Source organism: Lagenorhynchus albirostris, chromosome 15 (assembly GCF_949774975.1).
Source record: "Lagenorhynchus albirostris chromosome 15, mLagAlb1.1, whole genome shotgun sequence".
Taxonomy (NCBI): Eukaryota; Metazoa; Chordata; class Mammalia; order Artiodactyla; family Delphinidae; genus Lagenorhynchus; species Lagenorhynchus albirostris.
The window spans coordinates 24,384,876-24,408,688 of record NC_083109.1 but is presented as its reverse complement, the minus strand read 5'-3'; the positions used below and the strand labels follow the sequence as shown (position 1 = coordinate 24,408,688).

At 41.6% G+C, this 23,813-nt stretch overlaps 1 protein-coding gene across 12 annotated transcripts in view; it reads right to left on the bottom strand.

The window, feature by feature from the left end:
- Positions 1-404: 404 nt before the first annotated feature.
- The window catches only part of NCOA6 (nuclear receptor coactivator 6), a 98,034-nt gene continuing 74,625 nt past the window's right edge, over positions 405-23,813 (bottom strand). For 10 of the 12 annotated variants that reach the window (XM_060122130.1, XM_060122132.1, XM_060122129.1 and 7 more), the window contains 5 exons: positions 20,145-23,096; positions 17,130-17,198; positions 14,207-14,243; positions 9,754-9,902; positions 405-1,525 (listed from right to left, as the gene is read on the bottom strand). In XM_060122130.1, the coding sequence (XP_059978113.1) occupies positions 1,482-1,525; positions 9,754-9,902; positions 14,207-14,243; positions 17,130-17,198; positions 20,145-23,096 (3,251 nt within the window). In that variant the 3' untranslated portion in view covers positions 405-1,481. The remainder of the gene's footprint in view (positions 1,526-9,753; positions 9,903-14,206; positions 14,244-17,129; positions 17,199-20,144; positions 23,097-23,813) is intronic. The other 2 variants (XM_060122126.1, XM_060122138.1) reach the window with 2 other exon arrangements.

Here is a 23,813-nt window from a genome sequence, read left to right as displayed (position 1 = left end):
ATCCTTATAATGCAAGACACATTTAAAAAAAGGAAAATAAGAGCATGAGAATCATCAATTCAACCTTTTGGTCTCAGGCACTGGGTTATGGAGCCCCTGAAGGGGAAGGGATGGAGTATATGTCTAGCTGTAGGAGACACGGCAGAAGGCTGGGGCCCAGACCAAGATAAAGACAGGACCCCAAGCACTAAAGTCCCCTGAATGTTGGGGGTAGGGTAGGGGCAGAAGCAGCTGGTTTGGAGACTACAATTTTTTTTTTTTTTTTTTTGAGACCACAATTTTTAAGGTAAGAACAGAGCCAGGAAAGGGAAAAACTAGGCACACTGATGAGTCACCCCAGGCCTGATGCAGATGAGAAACAGGGCAGCCAAAGAGTGGAACATAGTGGATATCTCTGAAGTACATAATGCAAAATGACAACTTTTATTTGGGAGCTGCTCCATTTAACCACGGACATGGACTGAAGTTAGAAACCTGACCTAAACTGGGCTAGATTCTTGATGCTGTTACAAAAAATCTTGCTGGTCAGTCTGGGCTTATCTCTTGAATGGAGGAGGTGTAAACATAGTAGTTTTGGAGCAATCCATCATGTGCATGGAGAAGCAGATGAATGAGGTAGAGAAGAGTGCCATCTGGTTTGCTGATGGCTTCCTGTCTCCAGAAAATCCTGGGTGACCTTTGATCCTCTCTAAGTTGATTCTGTCATTTTGCAACCAAAAGAAATCTGATCAATATCAAAGTGCCTGGTATAGTGCTGAAAAGAGCTAGTTTCTTCAAAGCCAAGAGAATGAGTTGAGTGAATAAGTAGGTACATTTTCCACAACTTGCCAGGTGGGCAACTCAAGTGTAATGAGGACATGATGGGATTCTAATTCACAAAGAAGGCTGTTCCTATTCATTTATGGTCCAAAGAAAGAGCTTGCTTACCCAATAATCCCTTACCAATAACATACGTTTATGTTCTAGGACAAAGACATTTATTTAACACATTCAGTATTTCACATTGTACAAACCCTTAGATTCTCTTTATTCACTGGTCCATTTCTACAACAAATACATCCAAAACACTATATAATAAAATTATTTACAACATTTCCAAATGAGAAGATTCCTTTTGCCCCACTACTGCTATTCACACACAGTACTTCCACAGCACAATACATCATTAGAAGATCTAAAAATGCTCACCCTGTACTCTAGGCTGCTTAGGAAATGTGAAAACTATTAACATAATCACATTAGCTCCTCTCAATACATGGCAACATTTTAGAAACCTTGAACTTCATCTTGCAACACCAAAAGGGTTCAACAACTCTGCTTTCCCCATTGCACTTTATGAAACAGGTTGCAGGGACCAGGAAAAGGACCACATTATTAAAATAACTAACTGTACAGAAATGGATTTTAAAAAGTCACAGCTCAAAATCGCTTTTTGTAAAATTCACACACATTTACAAATATCAAGTCGTCATTCAGCTTGTTTACTTGGATTTTCTTCGCTTGGATTGCACCGCACTGGTTATGTCTGTGAGGAGAAAGGAAGGACATATTCAGCTGAGGCATTTCTTTATAGCAGTGCCTTTTAGACAGTCCACAGGAACCAGGGCTGACCTAAGTGGAGCCCTACTGGACTCTGAATCAGTCTAAGGTCCTCAAAAGGGGAACTCAGTGTGAAGAGGGTCTCAGACTTCTCGGCCCTGTAAACTAGGGCCTGGCGATTGGGGAAATGTTATACAGGTAGTGGAAGGTGAAGCAAACGTACATGAAAAAGGTGCCAGGATGGGGAGAGCTGCTTTAGCTGGGCAATTAACCCCACAATCTCCATCACCTGTTTCCATCACCCAATGAAATGATGGATAGACTGACAGTGCTTTTGGTGAGAAATCAATAAGTGATGTTACAAGCAAGTAAGTGAATTGTGCCACAAAAAAAACCCAGCCTCTGGAGCCAAGCCACTGTTTTGCAGTGAGGAACTCTTTTTGCCACGCCATAGTCAAAGTCTCTAAATAACATGACTATGACCGTTGGTCAGCAAGTGTCTACCATGGCCTAGCCAGGTATTATCAAGGCTGTGGATATACCTGTGTATGTATGGAAGGCATGGAAGCAATTCAGAGCAAGTCACAGCCTGCTCTGAGCCCAGGTGAGCCTGAAGGCTTCATGGAAGAGGTGGGAACTGAGTGGTTTATATCAGTGACAGGGTAACAGTGACATAAAAGGGAAGGAGTGTGTTTTAATTCTTTTAATTCCTCTTGTATTATTCATGCCTTAAACTCAAACTCAAAATATAAACTCTCTCAAAAACTTTTTCAACACAGAAGGCTTCTACAGCAAAGTACAATGAATAGCCTGAAGCTCTCCAACTGTAAACATTTCTTTAAAATCTCATATTGATCTTAAAAATTCACCCTCATTCTTCATGCTGCTCCATAATAGATATTTTGGATTTAAAACGAAAAAAAAGTTTTAGAATTACTTCCTATCAAGGACAAAAAAATGTTTTCTATTTAACACATTAATGTGTAAGATGAATCCAACTTATCCGTTTCTAGAAACCAGGCTGAACTCTCTGATGCTGCATGTTAGGTTCAGTATTCTAAGTAATTTTTCTTCTCTCTTTTGTATTGTATCATATTTTGAGAACCCAGACTCAAAATGTAGAGCAAAAAGCAAAAATTTTGTCACTCTGTTAGCTAAGAAGTGAAACCTAGATGACTTTCCAAGAGGTGGCCTGTACAATGTTTTTAGGCTTCTATAGGTGGAAATTTCAATATATACCTCTTACTGGGAGATTATGATGCTTGTGCCAGGTGGTAGAATCAGTTTCTCTGATTTACTCATTAGTCTTTTGCTAATCAGAGGACAGTAAATCTGACAGGATGTTGACAATGGTGTTATTTTAATTCCATGTAAATAAACAGAGTCTCACATAGCGCACAACTCCCCATAATCAGCCCTTTATGTCCAACTCTCAAGCTTCATTTCCACTGTAGCAAATTTGTCATTTGCAGCAAAAACATACAGGGTTTTGTCTTGACTGAGTGTTCATCCTTAGAAAAATGTCTGTTAATTAGGTCAACTTTGGGAGCTTCTCCTTGGTTGTGATATGAACGATCAAGTGGTGTGTCTGAGAAACACATGTGTGGCTGGGAAAAGTGGTTAGGAGTGGGGGAATAAACCACCTCAGGCTCCCCCCTCCATTCCTTCCTTGCTTGTTCCCATCTGTCACTGCTCTGAAGCACCCAATCATCTGGCAGGCTGCCTCTGCTTCTGAGGATGAATCAATGAGTGAGGCCATGAGTAAACAAGTGATCTGTGCTAGAAACTGGGGGAAAAAAAAAAAAAAAAGCCTTTTAGATACTAGAGTGAGCGGTGGCAGTGGTGGTGTAGGGTGGTGTAGTGGTGGTGTAGCGTGGAGCTTTACCTTCTAAGGATTTTTATAAATTGACCTTGACCTTGCTCACTTCATTACGCTTTTTACTGTTCTCCTTCTAGCCAAGATTTCTATTTAATTGTAAAAACATTCTGGAAATTTCCTTTCAAAATCTGTATGGCTGGTTTCTAAATGATGCTACAAGAGTGCAGTTTCAGGTAGTTACTGTTTAGGGATTTCTCCCATAAGATGTATCTAATTATGCTTATTCTATAATAATAACACTTACATTTTAAGTATATCTGTATACTCTGTTTTTTTTAGGTTGTTGCTTCCCAAGTCTCTAGCTGTGGACAGGACAGAGCTATCACCCCACTTTGCTGTCAGAGGCATCTTAGGGCACCCCAGGGACACCCACAGCTGCTGCTGATTACAGGTTGCTCTGAACCTCCCTCTTATTAGTATATTTTCCCAGGTTTCAAACTTGTACATTGAACTTCATGTTTTTAACTACTGATCCTTACTCCCAGTTGAAAATATAACATCAAACTACTATAAACAGAAGACTAAAGAATATCAAGGGAAACTAGAAAAATCATTTCTGTGTTAACAGGGAACTCATCATATCAGGAAGCAGTACTCATTTGCTTATTTATAAACAACACATCTGATCAAGTGCAATTTTAAAAAGAAGTTCACTGATTTGTGGGAGCCAATTTTTGTGTCTGTAATTAAAAGTGGCAGGGCAGTGGGGGTCAGTGGGGAGAACCAAACCAACCAAAAACAAAACAACAGATTAGAGAGTGACCTATCAACCAAGTGGGCCTCCCTGGACTTGCCCAGAAATCATCCATCCCACCTGCTCCAATCTGGTAGTCTAGTAGGCCTTGGCTAGCATGATATAAACAAACTCCGTTCTCAGAGCAGGAGAATGATTAATGTTACTGGTTCTCAACAATACAAAAAGTACCAATACTTCTCATTTTAAACTGCTCATAATATTTCTCAGCTTTCTCATGAAAAACGCAGACTGTTTCTGATTTTGTTTGTGCATACATGACCAAAATCTTATGAGTACGAAAAGGCAAAACCCTCTTTTCCCTTCAAAACTTTAAGTACTGATGCTGCAGGAAGATGTTTCAGGTACCCAACACTATATATGTCTACAAGTTCGAGACACATACATTTCATTTATTTATCTATTTATTTATTTATTTATTGGCTGCACTGGGTCTTCATTGCTGCAAGCGGGTTTTCTCTAGTTGTGAGCGGGGGCTACTCTTTGTTGCAGTGCATGGGTTTCTCATTGTGGTGGCTTCTCTTGTTGTGGAGCATGGGCTCTAGGCACGCGGGTTTCAGTAGTTGCGGCACGTGGGCTCAGTAGTTGCGACACGCGGGCTCAGTAGTTGCGGCGCATGGGCTCTAGGGCACGTGGGCTTCAGTAGTTGTGGCTTGCAGGCTCTAGAGCGCAGGCTCAGTAGTTGTGGTGCACAGGCTTAGTTGCTCTATAGTATGTGGGATCTTCCCGGACCAGGGATCAAACCCCATGTGCCCTGCATTGGCAGGCAGATTCTTAACCACTGCGCCACCAGGGAAGTCCTGAGACACATATATTTTAGAAGCCAGCTTGATATTTTATGACACTCACTGGGTATGGGTTCAAATACAATCACAGGAAATTATTTTATGACTTTGGTTCATTTTTGGATACAACATAGAAGGCCAAATAATATGCATATTAATTCTTTAATTTGGATCCAAGAGCTCTAACACTTAAAAATCAAGAGCTACAGCATTCATTTCTGATTTTAAAAGTAACTTACCCTAGAACAGTTAAAGACTGATAGACTGAGGGCTTGAGGCTGATGTGGAGATCTAGATATGACTGTGATTTCTGGGGTCTGGCCAGAACCCTGACATCCTCTAGGAGACACTTACCCAGAATCCCTCCATGTAATATCACAAAGCCTGAGAGTCATTATGGCCTCTTCTAAGCCAGTTGCTAAGTCTCAAAGCATGGATGGGGCAGGCATTCCAACATGACTACCATCGCCTTGGGACAATGTCCAGTTTATGTGTACGGCCTATACACCCCACCCCCCTTCTAAAACAGGTTCCAGCTTTCCATCTTTTCTTGGCTGGCAGTTATCTACAGAGTGGCTCTAATTTGGGCATCTCTTAACTGTCCCAGCTGCTAGATTAATTCTTTCTGGTGCACTGTAAATGACACCTTTAGTATCCTGAGGCTCTGGGCTCAAGTCAGATTCCCCAAAAGCTGGTGTATGACATCTCTAAAGGTCAGCACTTTTCCCCCTGCTTTAAAGATAACTACATACCATATTCTAAAGCCTAGAAGACCCTGATCCTTTAGGAAAAAGAATACATAGAATTGAGGGGAAGCAGATTTTCTCATAGAACTCCAGGAATCTTCCATTTTATGCTTCCTTCCAAACAGGTTTTTGCTTAGGAGATGATTCCCAGGGAGGGAGAAGAAAGTTGTTGGTTCCACTTCTACATCCAAAGTGGGGATACCTAAAGAGGACCCTGGCTGTGGTGTACATGGTATGTCTGGAGAGGAAAGAAGGCCCCTCCCATCCTCTCCCCTCTCTGGCAGGCTGAGGCAAGGTGACTTCTACATCTCTTCTTTACCTGTGCATGATCTGCAGACCTGTGGCATTATGAAATTCCTACCCAGAAATGTGACCTATCAACAACAGCTGAGTTCTCAGGTCAGTGTCTGGTGTTGGTGCACCACAACCTGCCCTGGTCTTCAGGCTGGTATCCTAATGGTACATGACTGTTTCGTAGCAGCCCTGCTGATATCAGGCACTTGGCCAGGATGCCAGCTCTTGCCTAGCCTAAGCTACTCAAGCTCAGCTCATTTCCTGAGAGAATGATACCCTCCCTCAGACCTGGGCCTTTGCACATGCTATACCTTTTGCCTGAATAATGCTTCCTCATTCTTCAAGTCTCAGCTTAAACATCATTTTCTCCAGAAAGCCTTCACTGACTTGACAGGGGAACAAAGCATCCCGGCTATTGGGTTGGCCAAAAAGTTCCTTCGGTCTTTAAGTAAAAATAAAAGACACATTTTTCATTTTCACGAAGAACTTTATTGAACAACATATTCACTGTTTTGTTCCACTAACTTCTGCCATTTTTCAGGCAACTTCATAATTGCATCTTCTCAAAACTTTTTATCTTTTTGAGCAAAGAACTGTTGTTCTAGGTGCCTTTTACAGTATTCCAGGGAATTGAAATTTTTTTACATTAATTTTTTTTTTTTTTTTTTGCAGTACGCGGGCCTCTCACTGTTGTGGTCTCTCCCGTTGTGGACAGGCTCCGGACGCGCAGGCTCAGCGGCCATGGCTCATGGGCCCAGCCGCTCTGCGGCATGTGGGATTTTCCTGGACCGGGGCACGAACCCGTGTCCCTTGCATCGGCAGGCGGACTCTCAACCGCTGCGCCACCAGGGAAGCCCGACTATGCGTTTTCTGTTGACTAATTCTGGATGCTTTTCATCAAGTGCTGCTTTCAGTTGGTCTAACTGGGAGCAGTACTTGCTGGAATTAATCGTTTGGTTTTCCAGAAGGAGCTCTTAATAGAGAACTCCCTTCCAACCCCACCATGTACACAACATCACCTTCTTTGGATGAAGACCGACCTCTGGTGTGGTCAGTGGTGGTTCATTTCGCTTGCCCCACAGTCTCTTCCATTCCACATTATTGAACAGTATCCACTTTTCATTGTCCATCACAATTTGTTTTGAAAAACAAATCAGTAGATCAGTAGAGAATCGTATGTGGAAATATGGTCAAGAAGGGTTTTTTTTGGTCAACTTAATGTGGAACACAAAAATCAGAATGATGAACATAACCAAGTTGCTGCAAATGATTTTCAACACGTGATTTGGATATTTTGAGTATGTTGGCTATCTCCTGCGTGGTATAACGTTGATTGTTCTCAATTAACATCTCAATTTGATCGCTATCAACTTCAACTGGTCTACCTGACCGTGGAGCATCGTCCATCGAGAAATCTTCAGCATGTAACTTTGCAAACCACTTTTGACACGTTTGATCAGTCACAGTACCTTCTCCATACACTGCATGAATCTTTTTTTTTGCGTTTCAGTTGCGTTTTTACCTTTCTTGAAATAATAAAGCATAATATGCCGAAAATGTTGCTTTTTTTCTTCCATCTTCAATATTAAAATGGCTACACAAAAATTCACCAATTTGGGTAAGTTTTTTTTTTTTTTGCGGTATGCGGGCCTCTCACTGTTGTGGCCTCTCCCATTGCGGAGCACAGGCTCCGTATGTGCAGGTTCAGCGGCCATGGCTCATGGGCCCAGCCACTCCGTGGCATGTGGGATCTTCCCAGACCGGGGCACGAACCCATGTCCCCTGCATCCGCAGGTGGACTCTCCACCACTGCACCACCAGGGAAGCCCTTGGTAAGTTTTTTTTTAAATGCATGCTGATATGACAGCTGTCACAATAAAATCTAACAAAATTGTTTCGAATGAAGTTAAAGACAACTAAATGCTACTAGAGCCATTTTACGGACATAACTGAACAAACTTTTTGGCCAACCCAATATATGCCCCTGTAGTACCATATAACTTTGCTATCATAAATGCATATAATATTAAAGTCTTTCTGGCTAGCATACAATCGATGTGAGGAAGACAGAGACTTTTGTCTGTTTTTTCACTATTATTTACCTAGAGCCTAGCATGTAGTAAGTACTTAAATAAATAGTTGATAGTTATTAATTTAATAAATACTGATTGTACTCCTCTTGTATTAGGCACCACAGTAGGCACCAGGGATACAGTGGTGAGCAAAACCAGACATCTCCTGCCCTAACAGAGTATGTATATTAATTACCTACCACATAAATAGACCTAAATTTACAACTGTGGTGTTATGAAGAAGAACATGGTGCTATGATTCCTCATAGCAGTGACAACTGAGCTAAGATAAGTAGGAAGAGTGGGAAGTTAATGAGGAGAAGAAAGGGAAGATAGACGAATACTCCCTACAGTACGTGTCACATATACCCAGGCTTGTGATGAGAGGATGGCATGTGATGAGAGGATGTTGCTAAGGGAAGTCAAATGAGGCTGGAAGAAGTTGACAGGGGCCAAACCAGATAGGACCTTGTGGTCTATGTTGATGCTTTTAGACTTTAATCCTAATTATAATGGTAAACCATTGAAGGGTTTTAAGCCAAGGTAGCAGTGAAGATGGGGAAAAGTGGATGAATTTGAATCATCTGAGATAAAACCAGCAGCTTTTTGTGATGGATGTGAAGGTGAAGGAGAGAGGTATCAAGGAGGACATGCCTAATGGACAGATAGATGGTACTACGGGAACAACGGCAAAGGACCTGACATCAGGGGTGAAAAATCAAAGGTCTGTTTTTAGACATGTTGAGTTTGCAGTCCTGTTAAGGATGTATGTGGAGTTGTCTAAGATCTCTCTATATATACTATATATACTATATATCTAATACATAGTGTTACATAGATAGTGTTAGAAAACAAGTTTATGAGTCATCTGTGAAAGGTTATAACTAAAGAAGGGAGGCATGAATGAGATTAGTTAGGGAAAAAATAGAAGTTGAAGAGAAAAGGTGACTCAGGATTAAAGTCTGAGTAGACCAATATCTAATGTAACGTGTACAGAGTCTGAGAAGGAACAGCCAGAGAAGTAGACAGAAAACTATTGAGAGTTCTGGGTCAGAGAAGCCAAGGGCAGAGTTCATCCAAAAAAGAGACAGCAGTCAATAGAGAAGAGAAAACTGGTTGTGTAAGATTCTCTGTAAGGTCAGAGAAGATGGGATCAAAGGCACAAGTGAAGGAATTGGCCTTGGACTTAAGGAGCGACAGTTGCTCTATTATAGTATGAGCAAAAGAGGACACTGGTAGATTTATGTCCTGGTAGTGAGAGTTGAGGGAGTTCTGTTTTCTCTTTGAAGAGGTGAGAGTCTCTGCTGAAAAACAGGACATAAAATAGGAGCCAGAGGTTTAAAAAGAGTAGAGAGTAGGAAAAAGAGTTGACCACAAAAACACAGAAAGATGGTGGGGCCATACTGAGGACCTGTCTGAAGTGGTGATCATGAATCAATCTGCCGTTATGTTCTTGCTGCTGTTGTACACAAGTACACACACACACACACACACACACAGGGAGAAAACACATAGTTAAATGAACTAACAAATAAAGGAAGGACCAAACAAGCAAGTAGACGTCAAAGTAACTTGAAAATTTGAGGAATAGAAGCAAAGACAAAGGGCAAAGTCCTCTGCTGCTGTGATAAGAACCCTATTCTTCTATTTGACTCAGAAATAGCCTCTGCAGCCCACAGCTAACCTTTAGTAGAGCTGGAGGCTGAAGCAGGCCGAGAGGATCGCTTACGATGTCCATTTTCCACACTTTCAGAAGCCACAGCTGGCTCTTCAGTTCGGGAGTTTCTTCGGCTTGGAGTTTTGGACTTCTCAGTTATCTCTTTGGGCTCACTGCTGACAGAGAGAAGCACAAAGTCCAAGGAGGTGAGGGAATCAAGTCACACAAAAAATAAAGATAATAGTTTCATTCACAAGGCAGGAGATTAAGAACTACATAATCATTCTGGAGAGACAATGTTCCACTCTGGGACAATAAGGACAATTATGCTCTAATATTACTGACAATTTAAAAGTGAGTCCAGCTTGTTACATTAGTAAAAATAAAATATTTAAGTATAATGCTGGTGAGATTGTGGTAAAACACATTAAGAACTTGGAACAAAAATCATCAAACTTCCTCACCCATTTTCCTAAAAATATTTCCCTTCAAAAATTAATAGTACCTAAAAATCTAGGAAATTAACAACAGACACTGGCATTTACTATGAGCCTAGTAGAGTTAGATAATGGCATATTACAAGTCACATTATAGAATATACACGAGAATATACTCACAATACACTGCTGGGTATACTACTGATTGCTCCTACCTCAATCCCCTTTTTTTAGTATATGAAGATTAAAAAATGGTAATATCCAGTATTATTGAGGGTACTGGGACAAAAACTCCTAATGGAGTATAAATTGTGCAACCCAATGATTCTTAGTAGGGGGCAATTTAGCCTCCTAGGAACATTCAGCAATGTCTGGAGATATTTTTGATTGTCATGACTGGGAGGATATGCTACTGGCACCTTTTGGGTAGAGGCCAGGGATGACACTAAACATCCTATAATGCATAAAACGGCTCCCTGCCCCACACCCCACACAGAATTATCTCATCCAAACAGTCAATAACGCTGAGGGTGAGACACCCTGGTGTAATCCTCTGGCTCAGCAATTCCATTTTTAGGTGCCTAAGGAAACAAATCTTTTTACAGAGCTAATTACACACAAGGATGCCAAAGCATTTTATTTATATTAATGAAGATAGAAGAGCTAAATGCTTAACAGTGATAGTACATTAGTTAACTAAACCACAGCACATCCAAATGGAGTCATGAAAAAATCATGCTGCAGAAGGTTATTTAATGATAAAAACTGTTCATAATATATTATTGTGGGGGAAAAAAACAGCTACCAACATTATGAATAGTATACTCTCGTTTTTATTATAATACATATTGAGTATATATTTAACCACATATGAATGAATGGGTGTGAGATATATATATGTGTATATAATACTATATATCTAATACACAGTGTTAGATCTATAAACACTATAGTATATATATATAAAACACTGGAGTGTTTTAACTATTTCTATCTGTATATACTCTGTGAAGAGGACTAGAAGAACAACTAAAATATACACAGTGAATACTGCTGAGGTGTAGGAATATTGGCTAACTGGTAATTTTCTTCTTTGTAATTCTCTGATCTGAATTTCAAGTTACCCTCAGTAAACTTTTACTACTTTCATGGTTCAAAAAACTCACGTTAAAATCATTAAAAAAAAAAGAGTTAATTAAATTTACTTGTAAGACATGGAATGGAAACAAAAGTAATGCAACAAAAAACAAAAAACTGGTCACAGGGATGCCTCTTCTGGGAAGTCTTCCATGACCTTACTCCCCAAGTGGAGCTGTCTCTTTTGTCTTTTGGGTTCACAGTCTGTGTCTGGCATTCTAGAGCACCCATCAGGCTGTACAGCATGTTTTTAGGGTCTTGTGTCTTCCGATACATTGTAAGCTTCTTAACCATGGCCTGATTGTCAACTATCCCTACCCCTCCATCGTTTACTCCTGACAGAGGACCCTTTGTTAGTGGCACTATGCCTGGGAATTTGGCCACACTGTTCATTACCCTAGCTTTACATCTAACAACTGTCCCACATGAGCCAAGGCATGTCAAGGAGAGGTGAGACTGGAGCTGGGGTAGAACTGCAAGTCAGGGGGATTTACACATCTTTTTAGAGGTGGTAAGGATGGCTTTCTGGCTAGGAGCCCAGAAAATGGTCAAAGCCTCTGAGGAAGAAGATTCCTAATGGAGGTTCCTCTTTCTCCTGGCAAAACAAAAGCCTCAGCAATACTGTCCTGGTGTTTATATGGTCAATGATCAGGTAACTTAGCGAACAAACACCAACAAGGTATTTTTGGTCTGATTATCTCTTCTTTCTCTAGCCACATAGTTGGTGTATACTTTGAGATATGCAAATGAATTCAAATGTAAGCCCAATCCAAATAAAACTAGACAGGTAGTAGGAATAGCAATGAATTTGGAGTCAGAAGAACAAGGATCAAGTCTTACCTATGTATTTATTGGCCACGATATTTAACTTTCTCTCTGTTTCAGATTCTTGATCTATAAATCCCCATCTTGTCTGCTGTAATACATTAAGTGTGAGAGCTCTGGAGGCAGAAGGCCTGGGTGTGAATCTCAGCTTCACCATTTACTGAATCTGTGGCTTTGGGCAATTTAGTTAACCTCTCTGAGCTTTAGGTTCCTCATCTGTAAGACAGAATTTCCTTTCCTAATAGATACCGTGAAAATTAAATGAGATAATACATCTAGGGAGCTTTTAGCCCAATATATGGCATAGAACAGCATTCAAATAAATGTTGGCTATTATAACCACCTTACAGGGTTGATACGATAATTAAATGAGAAAATGACTGTGAAGCGGTTTTACAACCCAAGTTGATATACAAGTATGATAAATTCTTTAAAATGTTATCTAGTACAGTCCTACATTAAAAAAGGAATGACTTTTGTAATATGATAATACTTCTCTCCATGGGGCTAATGAGGTTGAAGCCACAGTTGTATTTCATTTTGTTAGGTTATGTGGGGTAGCACAGTATAAAAGAAAAAGCATGGGTTCTGCGCTCAGACCCCATCTGCCATTCTTTCTCTTGAGGATCAAACAGCTATACTTAGAAGGTTTTGCAAGGACTATTATTAATGACAATGATGGCAACAGCTCCTATATATATATATATATATATATATATATAAATTTTTTAACATCTTTATTGGAGTATAATTGCTTTACAATGGTGTGTTAGTTTCTGCTTTATAACAAAGTGAATCAGTTATGCATAGACATGTTCCCATATCTCTCCCCTCTTGCATCTCCCTCCCTCCCACCCTCCCTATCCCACCCCTCTAGGTGGTCACAAAGCACTGAGCTGATCTCCCTGTGCTATGCGGCTGCTTCCCACTAGCTATCTATCTTACATTTAGTAGTGTATATAGGTCCATGCCACTCTCTCACTTTGTCACAGCTTACCCTTCCCCCTCCCCATGTCCTCAAGTCCATTCTCTAGTAGGTCTGTGTCTTTATTCCCATCTTACCCCTAGGTTCTTCATGACCGTTTTTTTTTTTCTTAGATTCCATATATATGTGTTAGCATACGGTTATTTGTTTTTCTCTTTCTGACTTACTTCACTCTGGGTCAGACTCTAGGTCCATCCACCTCACTACAAATAACTCAATTTCATTTCTTTTTATGGCTGAGTAATATTCCATTGTATATATCTGCCACATCTTCTTTATCCATTCATCCAATGATGGACACTTAGGTTGCTTCCATCTCCTGGCTATTATAAATAGAGCTGCAATGAACATTTTGGTACATGACTCTTTTTGAATTATGGTTTTCTCAGGGTATATGCCCAGTAGTGGGACTGACAAAGGATTAATCTCCAAAATTTACAAGCAGCTCATGCAGATCAATAACAAAAAAACAAACAACCCAATCCAAAAATGGGCAGAAGACCTAAATAGACATTTCTCCAAAGAAGATATACAGATTGCCAACAAACACATGAAAGAATGCTCAACATCATTAATCATTAGAGAAATGCAAATCAAAACTACAATGAGGTATCATCTCACAATGGTCAGAATGGCCATCATCAAAAAATCTAGAGACAATAAATGCTGGAGAGGGTGTGGAGAAAAGGGAACATTCTTGCACTGCTGGTGGGAATGTAAATTGATACAGCCACTATGGAGAACAGTATGGAGGTTCTTTAAAAAACTACAAATAGAACTACCATACGACCCAACAGCTCCTATATATTGAATGCTTATTATTTACTCACTATGCTGAGTGCTGAAAATGTTATGTCATCCAATTTTCAAAACCACCACAAAAGGCAGGAACTTAGCCACCAAGTTTTGTTAAAAGAAATGTTACCTCTGAGGGGTTGGTACTCATGACAGCTCCCTACTTCAGCAGGAAAAAAACTGGTACAAAGAGTGAAGGAAAAGGACAAGGTGAGGAAAGGTTTAAAGGTTGAGAAAGATGATACCTTTCAAAGAGGCTTACGCCATATTCATGCTAAGTCTGCAGAAGTGATCATCTTACCTTTGTCCAGAGACTATGGCAGCATTTGCCTCGAGTTCTGTTAAAAATACAAAGGACAGAAATGAGATGTAGGAGCTTCTGGTGTATATGTCCACAGGGAGAAGCTAAGTGTCTATGAGAATTCTGAATGCCTTGTTTAGGCTAACGGGTCTCCATGCGCAGCAGGATCCTCACCCTAACGTGGTAAACAGATAGAGTTGGCATGGACACAACTCAGTTGTCTGGAGCATAAGATACTTACTCAGTCTATTTTTATTTCTACTCCATACTGTGAAGTAATCCTGTTTGGATCAACGTAACTAAATTACATTGCCTGGTTCATATTTCATCCAGCTATAACTATTTTAGTAAAATAATCCTCTTCCTCTCATGCAGAAGAGACTGTTTTCATTCTTAGAATATCTCTTCCCTCTTGACATATTTTTTTTAAACAGTAATCTTCCAATATGTCTTAAATATCTATTAAGGATGCATTCTCCTCCAAAGGAATTCCTGAGTTTTAGAGAGCAGACTGCTTTACTCTGAGATATCACCTATACACCCCATTATGTTCCTCTCTTCCTCAACCTCTCAGCAATGCCCTCTAAAAAAGGAAAATCTCTGTCATTTGTCTAGCAGGGTTTTGCTTAAATGAGCATCCTATGCGTTTACCAGGCACTTCTTTATTAGCACCAGCAGGAAAACATCTTCTTCCTCCATTATATGCCTTTAGGTAGTTCCATCTTTTCCAAAAGACCATCCCTGATGCATCAGATAGCAGTCATCTCTCCTGCCTCTGGTCTCCCACAGTCCTTTCCCTGTCCCCCGTTTCAGGGAATTCAACACCTGAAACACAGTGTACCTGTCTAACCTACCCTACTTATTACACAGTAACCTCCTTGAAGGCAGTGGAGTCAGAGTGACTGGGTTATTTTGACCTCACTGCTTATTAGCCATGTGACCTTGGGCAAACAGCTTGACCTCTCTGTGCTCAATGTCTCATCTGAAAAATGGCGATAACCACTTTACCCACCTCAAAGTTAAAAAGATTAAATTAAATAACACATATAAAAAACTTAGTACAGCAGCACTTAGTAATAACTCAGTATTAGCTATTATTAGTATTGCTATGATGCTCATGTTGATGCAGCCTTCACGTAAAGAGGCTGTCCTACTCTGCCTTCAATGAAAGATGCTGGCAGAGGAGAATCCATGCTTCCCATTTGTTATTTAGCTCCCCCATTATCTAACTCATAAAACCTGGAACCCCCTCCACAAGAAATAGATACCAACTCACTGAGTCTCTGCTGCCTTGTTGGCTCTGCTGGAGCAAAGAAACTCAGGAAATGTGTGCTCAAAAATAAAAATGGCTCAAGTCAAAAGAGGTTTACTACAAAAAATTTTGGTTAGTTTGCTCTTTTGAAACAAAATTCAATGCTTTTGACAATGTTAACACTATCACAGCTAATTCATATGAGTGGAGATCAAAGGGGTTTTGGTGAAGGCAATTATTGGCGTAGGCAGTATTTTAAGGAGATTCATTTGAGCCAAACTTTTAAAAGGAACAAGATTCTTCAGCAAATTACTCTGAGAAGGAGGACATATGATATGGTAAAGTCCATCTTCTGGAGAAAAGAGTTGGGGCAGGAGATGGAATTCCCTTCCCCTTTCTAGTTGCTCCTTTTCTCAGCAAAAATGAGTTTTACTATCTAATTCCTTCTCTGAAGAATTTGTTCCATTTCTACCCTTCTCAGGTATCATGTGGGCAGTTGGTAGCAAACGAATCTGGGTGGCTAAAATGTTTTTTGCTCATCCATTTTTCCAGAGGCCTGGTTTTACCCAAAGAATGTAAAATAGAAAGTCCTATCCATCATATAGGACATGGCACCCTGAAGCAGGTTTTAAAATAATCACAACTTTTACCTTACTTTTTAAAAAAATATTTTAAATTTTATTTATTTAAAATTTTTTTTGGCCACCCCGTGCAGCTTGTGGGATTTTAGTTCCCCGACCAGGGACTGAACCTGGGCCCTCGGCAGTGAGAGCAGAGTCCTGACCACTGGACTGCCAGGGAATTCCCAACTTCTACCTTACTTTTACTGACTTAGATTCAAAATTAAACTTTCTTTTTAAAAATTTTGTCAAGTGTGTGAACTGTATTGTCAGCGAGACTCTAACCTCCTTGTGGAAAGCAGTCACACTTCTTTTTTTGTGGGGGGGTATCCCCCAATAACCTACAATGACAAAGAGCCAGGTAAGACTAAACTGTAACAAATCTATAATCTTTATCTGCTTTGGCAGTCTAATCTTGATGGCTGTTACTGCCATCAAGATCCTCATGCATTCAGAGCTGAGCCAGCATTTCACAGTAGTTATTTGTCAGATTACCATGGGCTCCACCTTCCAGAAACATCATCCCTAGTGCTATTTACAATATCTTGGTCATGGGAAGAAACTTAACGCCATCTAGACATGACTGAAATGACTCTGACTCCCTGAGGAATGGCTACCTCACTGCAGCGGAGGTTTTCGGAACAAGCGTCCACTCCTGTCATGATAATGCAATTACTGTCTTAATGCAGTAATGCCTCCCACCCCAGTAAGTTACTGTATGCCAATCAGTCAGCTGCCAGCTATGGGTGCCAGGGTCATGGAACAGGGCAAACTCTGCAATGGAAACCACCCACGGCTTGGTGGCAGACAATGGGCACTGAGATGTCCTTCTTGAGTTCCCTGGCTGACACGAGGAATGCGTCAGAGAGCAAGCTGGTCAGGGGAAAAATAACTTCAAATAGTACTGCATAAGCTCTGCCACTCAACCGAAGTCTGCTCTGAAGCAAATAGATAAGATAGTTTCAGCCACTTCCTGGCACATTGAGGACAGCAGTGGTTCCTTCACATGTAACCTATTCCACTCAAGAAATTTTTCCAAGGTGGGCCTTACCTGGTCTGGGAACAGACCCCTGCAGTGCTGTGGCTGGAGTTTCCTTTGGGACTAAACTCTGTGAAGGGGCTAAGGCAAGGAAAAAAAAAAAAAAAAAAGAAAAGAAACAGGGCTTTAACATTCTTTTCTAAACAAAGCAGAAAGCATTGACTGAACCGAGGGCTAAGTAACTGCTAAAATACACATATTCTTAGAAAGCAGTACTTGAAGTTAACTTTGACAGTACATTCCAAAACTTGCTTAAAAAATTAACAAACACTCAGTAACAAAGACTAATGCCAGGGGGGGTCTGTTTTTCCTTTTTGTATGTGCCAAGATCAAGGAAGGATATGGCCATGAGGACAACAGCACCCATAATTTTTGCTGCTTGGGGTCAAGTTCTGCCCAGTACTCTAAAAAACCCAAAAGCATACTTTAGTAGGCAACCCAAACCACTTTCAGAGGGACAATTATACCATTCAACCTTAGCATTTAAAAAATTGTCTCAACCCTCTAAAGACTACATTCCTTGAGACCTGAAATGAATCATATATTGTGTACTTTTCTATAGCACCTGGCAAGTGCGATGGGCATAAAGCAGGTATTCAATTCATATTTAATGAATCAAATCAATTTGATATGTTATCTACTTATTTTATCTGTCAATTACCAAGAACTTACTAAGGGCAAGGCTCTGTGCCAGGCACCCTTAGAGACCAAATTCCATTCTTCTTGCCCATCAGGACTCAGTCTAGTATTAAAGATATACACAAGTGGTACTCTGGAGTCAACTGTGATGTTATATGAAGCAGATTCATAAAGTATAAAGTACTATGGGAGTCCAAAGCAAGGGAGATCAATTCTAGATTGAGAAATCTGAAGGTACACTAAAGGGAGAAACATCAGAATTAGGCTTTGAAGGACAGAGAGAACTCAGGCCATTGAAGAGGAATGGAATAGAATACACAATGTACTCTAGAATGGGAACTTCTGGGATCATACCGTAAAGATTGAAGACATAGATATGCCACAGTCACTCAAGGTTATGTCCTCCCATCTTGACAGTCTACCATCCTAGATAAACTCTACAACAATAAGTTTTACCCTCATGTGGAAATTGTGACTTTTGTAGATATCTCTCCCTGCTTAGTCAATGATGCATTTGTGTTAAGAATTTATTTTGGATGCTTATCTAATAAAGTTTAAAACTGTACCTTAACTTTTATTTTTTACTCCAGTATTGGTTTCTCACACTTTCAAGGTAAAAGCACAGAAGCCCCTTGAAAAAGAATGGAAATAATCTTAACTGAAATTGAGAAGTTGTTTTTCCAACTACTGGTTCATCTCCCTAACGCTCCTATATTTCTCTAGGATTACACAGGATCCAGATAAAAGTTATTTTCTAACAACTTCATCGTTATTCTCTTGGTATCAGAGGGAAAGGTTCCCTGAAAGGAAGTAGAATGGAAACATTTAATAGTGGAGAATATATTTAAGTTACACCAGGTTTTTAAAAAATTCTTAGGGCTCACTTACATCAACAGAACTAGAACCAGGAATATACAGCACCCAGCCCTATGAAGTCTCTGTCTCCTCCAAGGGCAGAGAACTCCTTAAAGGCCTTTATCCCTCCCTGTATCTCTGTTTTGAAGTGAATAGGCAGAGAGAAGGGGAATTAACCTTTCCAGGGCTCTGTGTGAGGCAGTGTGCTGGCTTTTACGCTAAGCCCGCTCAGTGAATCTTTGTATAAATTCTGGGAGGTAGGAATTACAATCTCCAGTTTACTGGTGAAGTACACGGCTTACAAGAGGTTAAGGGATTTATCCAACTGCAACTGGTACCAGTGGAGCTAGAATTTGAACCTTGATCCTACCAGAATCTTGTGTTCTTTCTGCCCCTCCTCCTGCCCCTCGAAGCATTTTAGCTGCATAAACAGGTGCTATTGGCTGGCCTAGGATACAGCAAAGGTCCTTTGAGCTTTGGCAGTGTTTGATTCCACTCTGGGGAAATAGAGCTTCTGTACCACTTAAGCCTCACAGAAGGAGGAACATTACGTATGTGTGGGGAGGGGCGGGTGCGGGGGTAAATGCCAAGGGAAGGAGGGTAGATGTAAGGACATCTACGTTTCCATCATTAGCCCACCTTACCAGTACATAGGAAATAACCTGAAGTAGAAATACATGAATGGAATGGTCTAATTTTCAAAGAGATTGCATCAAAAAGAAACTGGCAATAAGAATTCTTTACCTATTATTGAATGATTACTATATTCTAGCCCCGTGCTAAAAATGTTACATACATTATCTCATTGAATTCTTACAACTACTATTGTCCCCATTTTACAAAGGAGGAAACTAAAGTTTGGAGTAGTCAAGTAACTTGCCTAAGCCCAAACAGCTGCTAAATGCTGGCACCAACCTAAACCTATCTCTCAACCACTTTGCTCCTCCCATGTCTATTACCATGAAAGCTGGTTTTCTGGAAAGCTCTCCCCTGGAGTAGCCAGTCAGAAGGGAAGAGTCCCTGGGATAGAGTACAATGAGGAAGGGGCTATAAGAAACCTGCTCTGAACAGTTGAGAGCAAGTCTTTACCACAGTAAGGAGAACCTGCAGAAACTGCTGTTTACCCTTAAGGGACATGGTTAAACTGGAGGCTCACAGTATAGACTTTGAATGAATACTGAACTCTGAGCTTCAATCTTCTCACCCGCAGAATGGGGTTAGGGCTACCTGACATGGTTGGTATGAAGATGATGTAACACAGGTGAAAATGCTTCTTTGTAAAATGAAAAATTTTATGTAAATAAAAGGTATATGATTATTTCAGGAGCTGAGAGAGAACCATATTAATGAATGTAAACAACGTGGGATTTTAAAAGGGAAGTATATTTCCCAATGTACTTCAAATAAATGAAACTATCACTATTGCCATTTAACCCATTCTTCTTCCTCCAAGTAGAAAAGGAGTCATGCTTTCTCTTGTGGGATAGGTCATCAAAAATTGACATGAGATGATGCCAGGCCCCAAGTACATACCTATGCTGGGTAGAAGCTCTGGATGAGATCCCACCTTCTCCTCCACTAGGCCACCTGCAAGTGGCTCAGATGCTATGCCAATATGATTGTTTTTTGTGGTCGGCGCCGCGGAGATGAGCTCAGAGGGTACCAGAGTGGTTACTATCGAGCGTACATTGGTGGGGAGAGTACTGCCAGGTAAGCTGGGTCCTGCTGAGGCGGAGCCGGGGCCCACAGGGCTAGAGGTCATTTTTAGCAGAGTGGGTGCTGGGGGTGTTGGGGTTTTACTGTCCAGCTCTGTGGATAACTGCTCTGTTCCCATGAGCCCTGGAGCTGTGGTCTCTAGCCCTTGGCCTTCAGTTTCTCCATCTGCACCATATTGTTCTTCCCCTTTCTCAAGAGAGCCTGTAACTTTTTTACACGCCTTGGTCAGCAAAATCTGGCCGATTTTGTCCACTTTTCCTTTGCCCTTACTAGATGAGACTGGGCTTCGCCGGTTGACAGAGGAGCCTGGACTATTGGTCAAAAGGGGAGAAACCACTGTGGTTGACTGTGAAGAGGGCAGAGTGCTCTGATCTGCTGAGGTGCTCACCTGAGGACTAGTCTCCTCTGGATTCAGTTCTTTTACTTGCTGGACAGGGGGATGAGGAGGGACAACTGGAGAAGTTGTACAAGGTGGGGAAGGAAGCTGAACAGGGGTGGCTCGTGAGTTAAGGACCAAGGGTCGACCTGTCTGTATGTTTGCAGCAGGACTACTGGAGGGGGCATTAGGCAGTACAGGAGCAGAAGAAAATTTTATATTCTGAGGTATGTGTAAAGGGCCAACGACTGCAACAGAGGGAGGCATCAAGCCAGAGTTGGTAGTCAGTGGGGTTGCAGGAATTGTGCTTGGCTGTGATCCTTTCATAACCTGAATTATTGAGGATGAATTGATAAAGACAGGTGTAATGAACTGAGGCCGGGCATTTGACTGAGCAGCTGACTGTCCCTCAGAAACCATAACCTTGCTACCCACATTGGGCATTGTGACAACTGTTGACATTAATGCAGACTGCAGGTGAGTTGGCAGAGCTGCTGATGTGTTAGCTGAAGTTGTGATGGGATTGGAAGTTACAAAAACAGTTATCTGATTTGGGGGCAAAGGAGTGGAAATGGAGGAAGAGCTGACAGGTCTTGACATTACTTGAGGGATGCTTGGTGCAACATTAGAACTGACCTCACTCAATTCTGGATGCACAAGGGTTGAACATGGCTCGTTACTGTGAGGTAAATTTAGGGAATTAGAGGGTTCTTTAGAAGACGAATCCTGCAGTGTGGGAATGACAGATGCTTTTTTCAGGTCCTCTCCAGAAACTACTGGAGGTGTTACTTCCAGATCTGTAAGCCCAGGGGGTTTAATGGTCACATTAGGAGCTCCAGAGTTATCAAGAAGTTGACTTAACGATGTTGGTGCTTCCCTCATAGCAGGAGACACCAAATTTTTGTTCTCTTCGATACTGGGAAGTTTGTTAGTATCCGAAGGTTGCCCATCCTTTTTGGATTGATCTTCAGGGGCAATTTTAACTTCTTGGGCAGGGACTGCTTTTAGCTCAACGTTTACCTGCTCCTTCCTACCCTGGGAATTCTGGCAGTCGCTGTCCTGAAGCATAGTCAAGCTCTCCTTGTTTTCCTCAAGAACACCCCCTATTGCAGCCACAGGCATGGTAGGATTCTGAGGATTCAGCCCGCTGTTGTTAGGGAAGCTTCCAGGTACAGGGGGGTTGGCCAAAGGAGTAGGACTGACCAATACGTTTCTTGGCAACTCCACATTTTGCAACAAGGTTGCATTAGTTTGAGAGGCAAGAGTAAGTTTAGGGGCTTTTGAATTTTGTCTCCCTGGACTTGGGGTGGTTTTCCTACTTGACCCAGGACTAGACCTGCGACTGTTGCTTGGACTTGCCCGTTTTGTTGCTCCAGAATTAGACTGCTTTCCAGAATTCACCACCACAGAATCTAATTTGTGAGTCTGTGGGGCAGCAAAATTGGAAGGATTATTCATGGTAAGATTTGAAGGTGCTTGTCCGATGGCCTTCAAAGTTGTTGGATTTAGGCCCTGTTGATCAAAGCCTCTGTTTAAATTTGGCCTGGGAGGTAAAGGAATATTAATCTGTGGGGGGAAGAGTCCTGCTATGGAGGCATTGAGTCTTTCTGGTGATAGACTGATTTCTGAAGGTTCTGTGCTGGGAGGGCGGTTGTTGGGTGTCTGAGGATAATAGGGTCTGGGGCTGGCTCTGTTTGGTGTTTTAGGCCTAGATGTTTGGGTTGGGGCAGCCACATTTGGAAAGTGGTGGCCATGAGAGCTGGGCAGGGAATTTACAGGAGGCTGCTGGGGAGTTGCACCTTGAGTTGTTGAAAGGGGTGATGGTCCAGGTTTTGGCCCTGTCATCATTAACTGATTCTGGGAAACCACTAAATGTGAAGGCATGTTATTTGGGCCTCCTGAGACAGATGGTACTTCACTGCCACTTGCTTCAGGGAGTGAGGACATCTCTCCCAGTGGTGAGCTGGAAGGATTCTGGGGGTTCTCCTGGTATACCATTTTCCTTGAATTGCTTCCCAAAGGAGTATTCACAGGCATTGGCATTCTTTGCTTATCAGGTGATGGCGGCACGGAGGCAGCTCCTTGCAAACTGACCATGACAGGCACACTGCCACTCTGTTGCATGGGCATTCTCTGGGAGTCCGGATTCAGGGGGCCCCTTGGGGGATGGACGCTCTGGGAGACTGGAAGCCTAACTGATTTGGGGTCCTGCTGCATCATGAGCATCATCATCATTTGCTGCTGCTGCTGCTGAGACTGTGGCTGACTGGGGGGTGGCGGCGGCTGCGGCGGCGGCTGCTGCTGTGGTGGCTGGGGTGGGGGCGCCACATGCTGCATGAGCTGAGGAGGCATCTGCTGAAGTGGCCTCTGTTCAACTGGTTGAGAAGGATAACCTAAAACGAGCCCCCAAAATCAGGGAAGTTAGATTTTCAGCAAGAAAAGCTTTGCTACCTTTAGAGTATAGCCAAGAAATACTCATCTAGGTTGCACAGACTGTGCACAAACAGTTCAGGCATGCCCGTTCCCAGGGGGGGTATGGGCAGCCCCTCATTCTTTGACATAAGCAAAGAGGCACACTGCTTAAGGAAGCAAAAAGCAAAGCATCAAGAACCTGGAGCTCCTCAGTCTTCAGGGTTTGAATGAGGCATCACCGCACTAAGACTGTAATAGACACTGTGCTATGCACTGAAACTGGCCAAGTCTATACCAGCCAAACATTCAGATGACACGAGAAAAACTCCATCAACAGCAAACAGTTGACCGCCCAGCACTGGGGTCTCATGCAAGCATAGTAAATATTTCATTGTACTTGTGAATGAAGCATTTAAGAGTCACTTTTTTTCTGTTAGCACAGATTAATTTTTTTAAGACTTGGTTTTGTTGAAAACGCCAGCATTGAAGATAGCCTTTTTATTCTTTCAACAGAAGTAAGATATAAAATTCTAGGATTCAATTCCTTAAGGAAGAGGGATTTAAAATTACTCCAATCCATTGGCTTCACACACCATGCTGCATCCTTCAGGCTCAGTTCTTTGGAAAACCCAATGAATTAAACTGCCCCTCCGACGTAAATCAGTTCAATAAATAGTAGGAGCTAATAGAAGCTGATA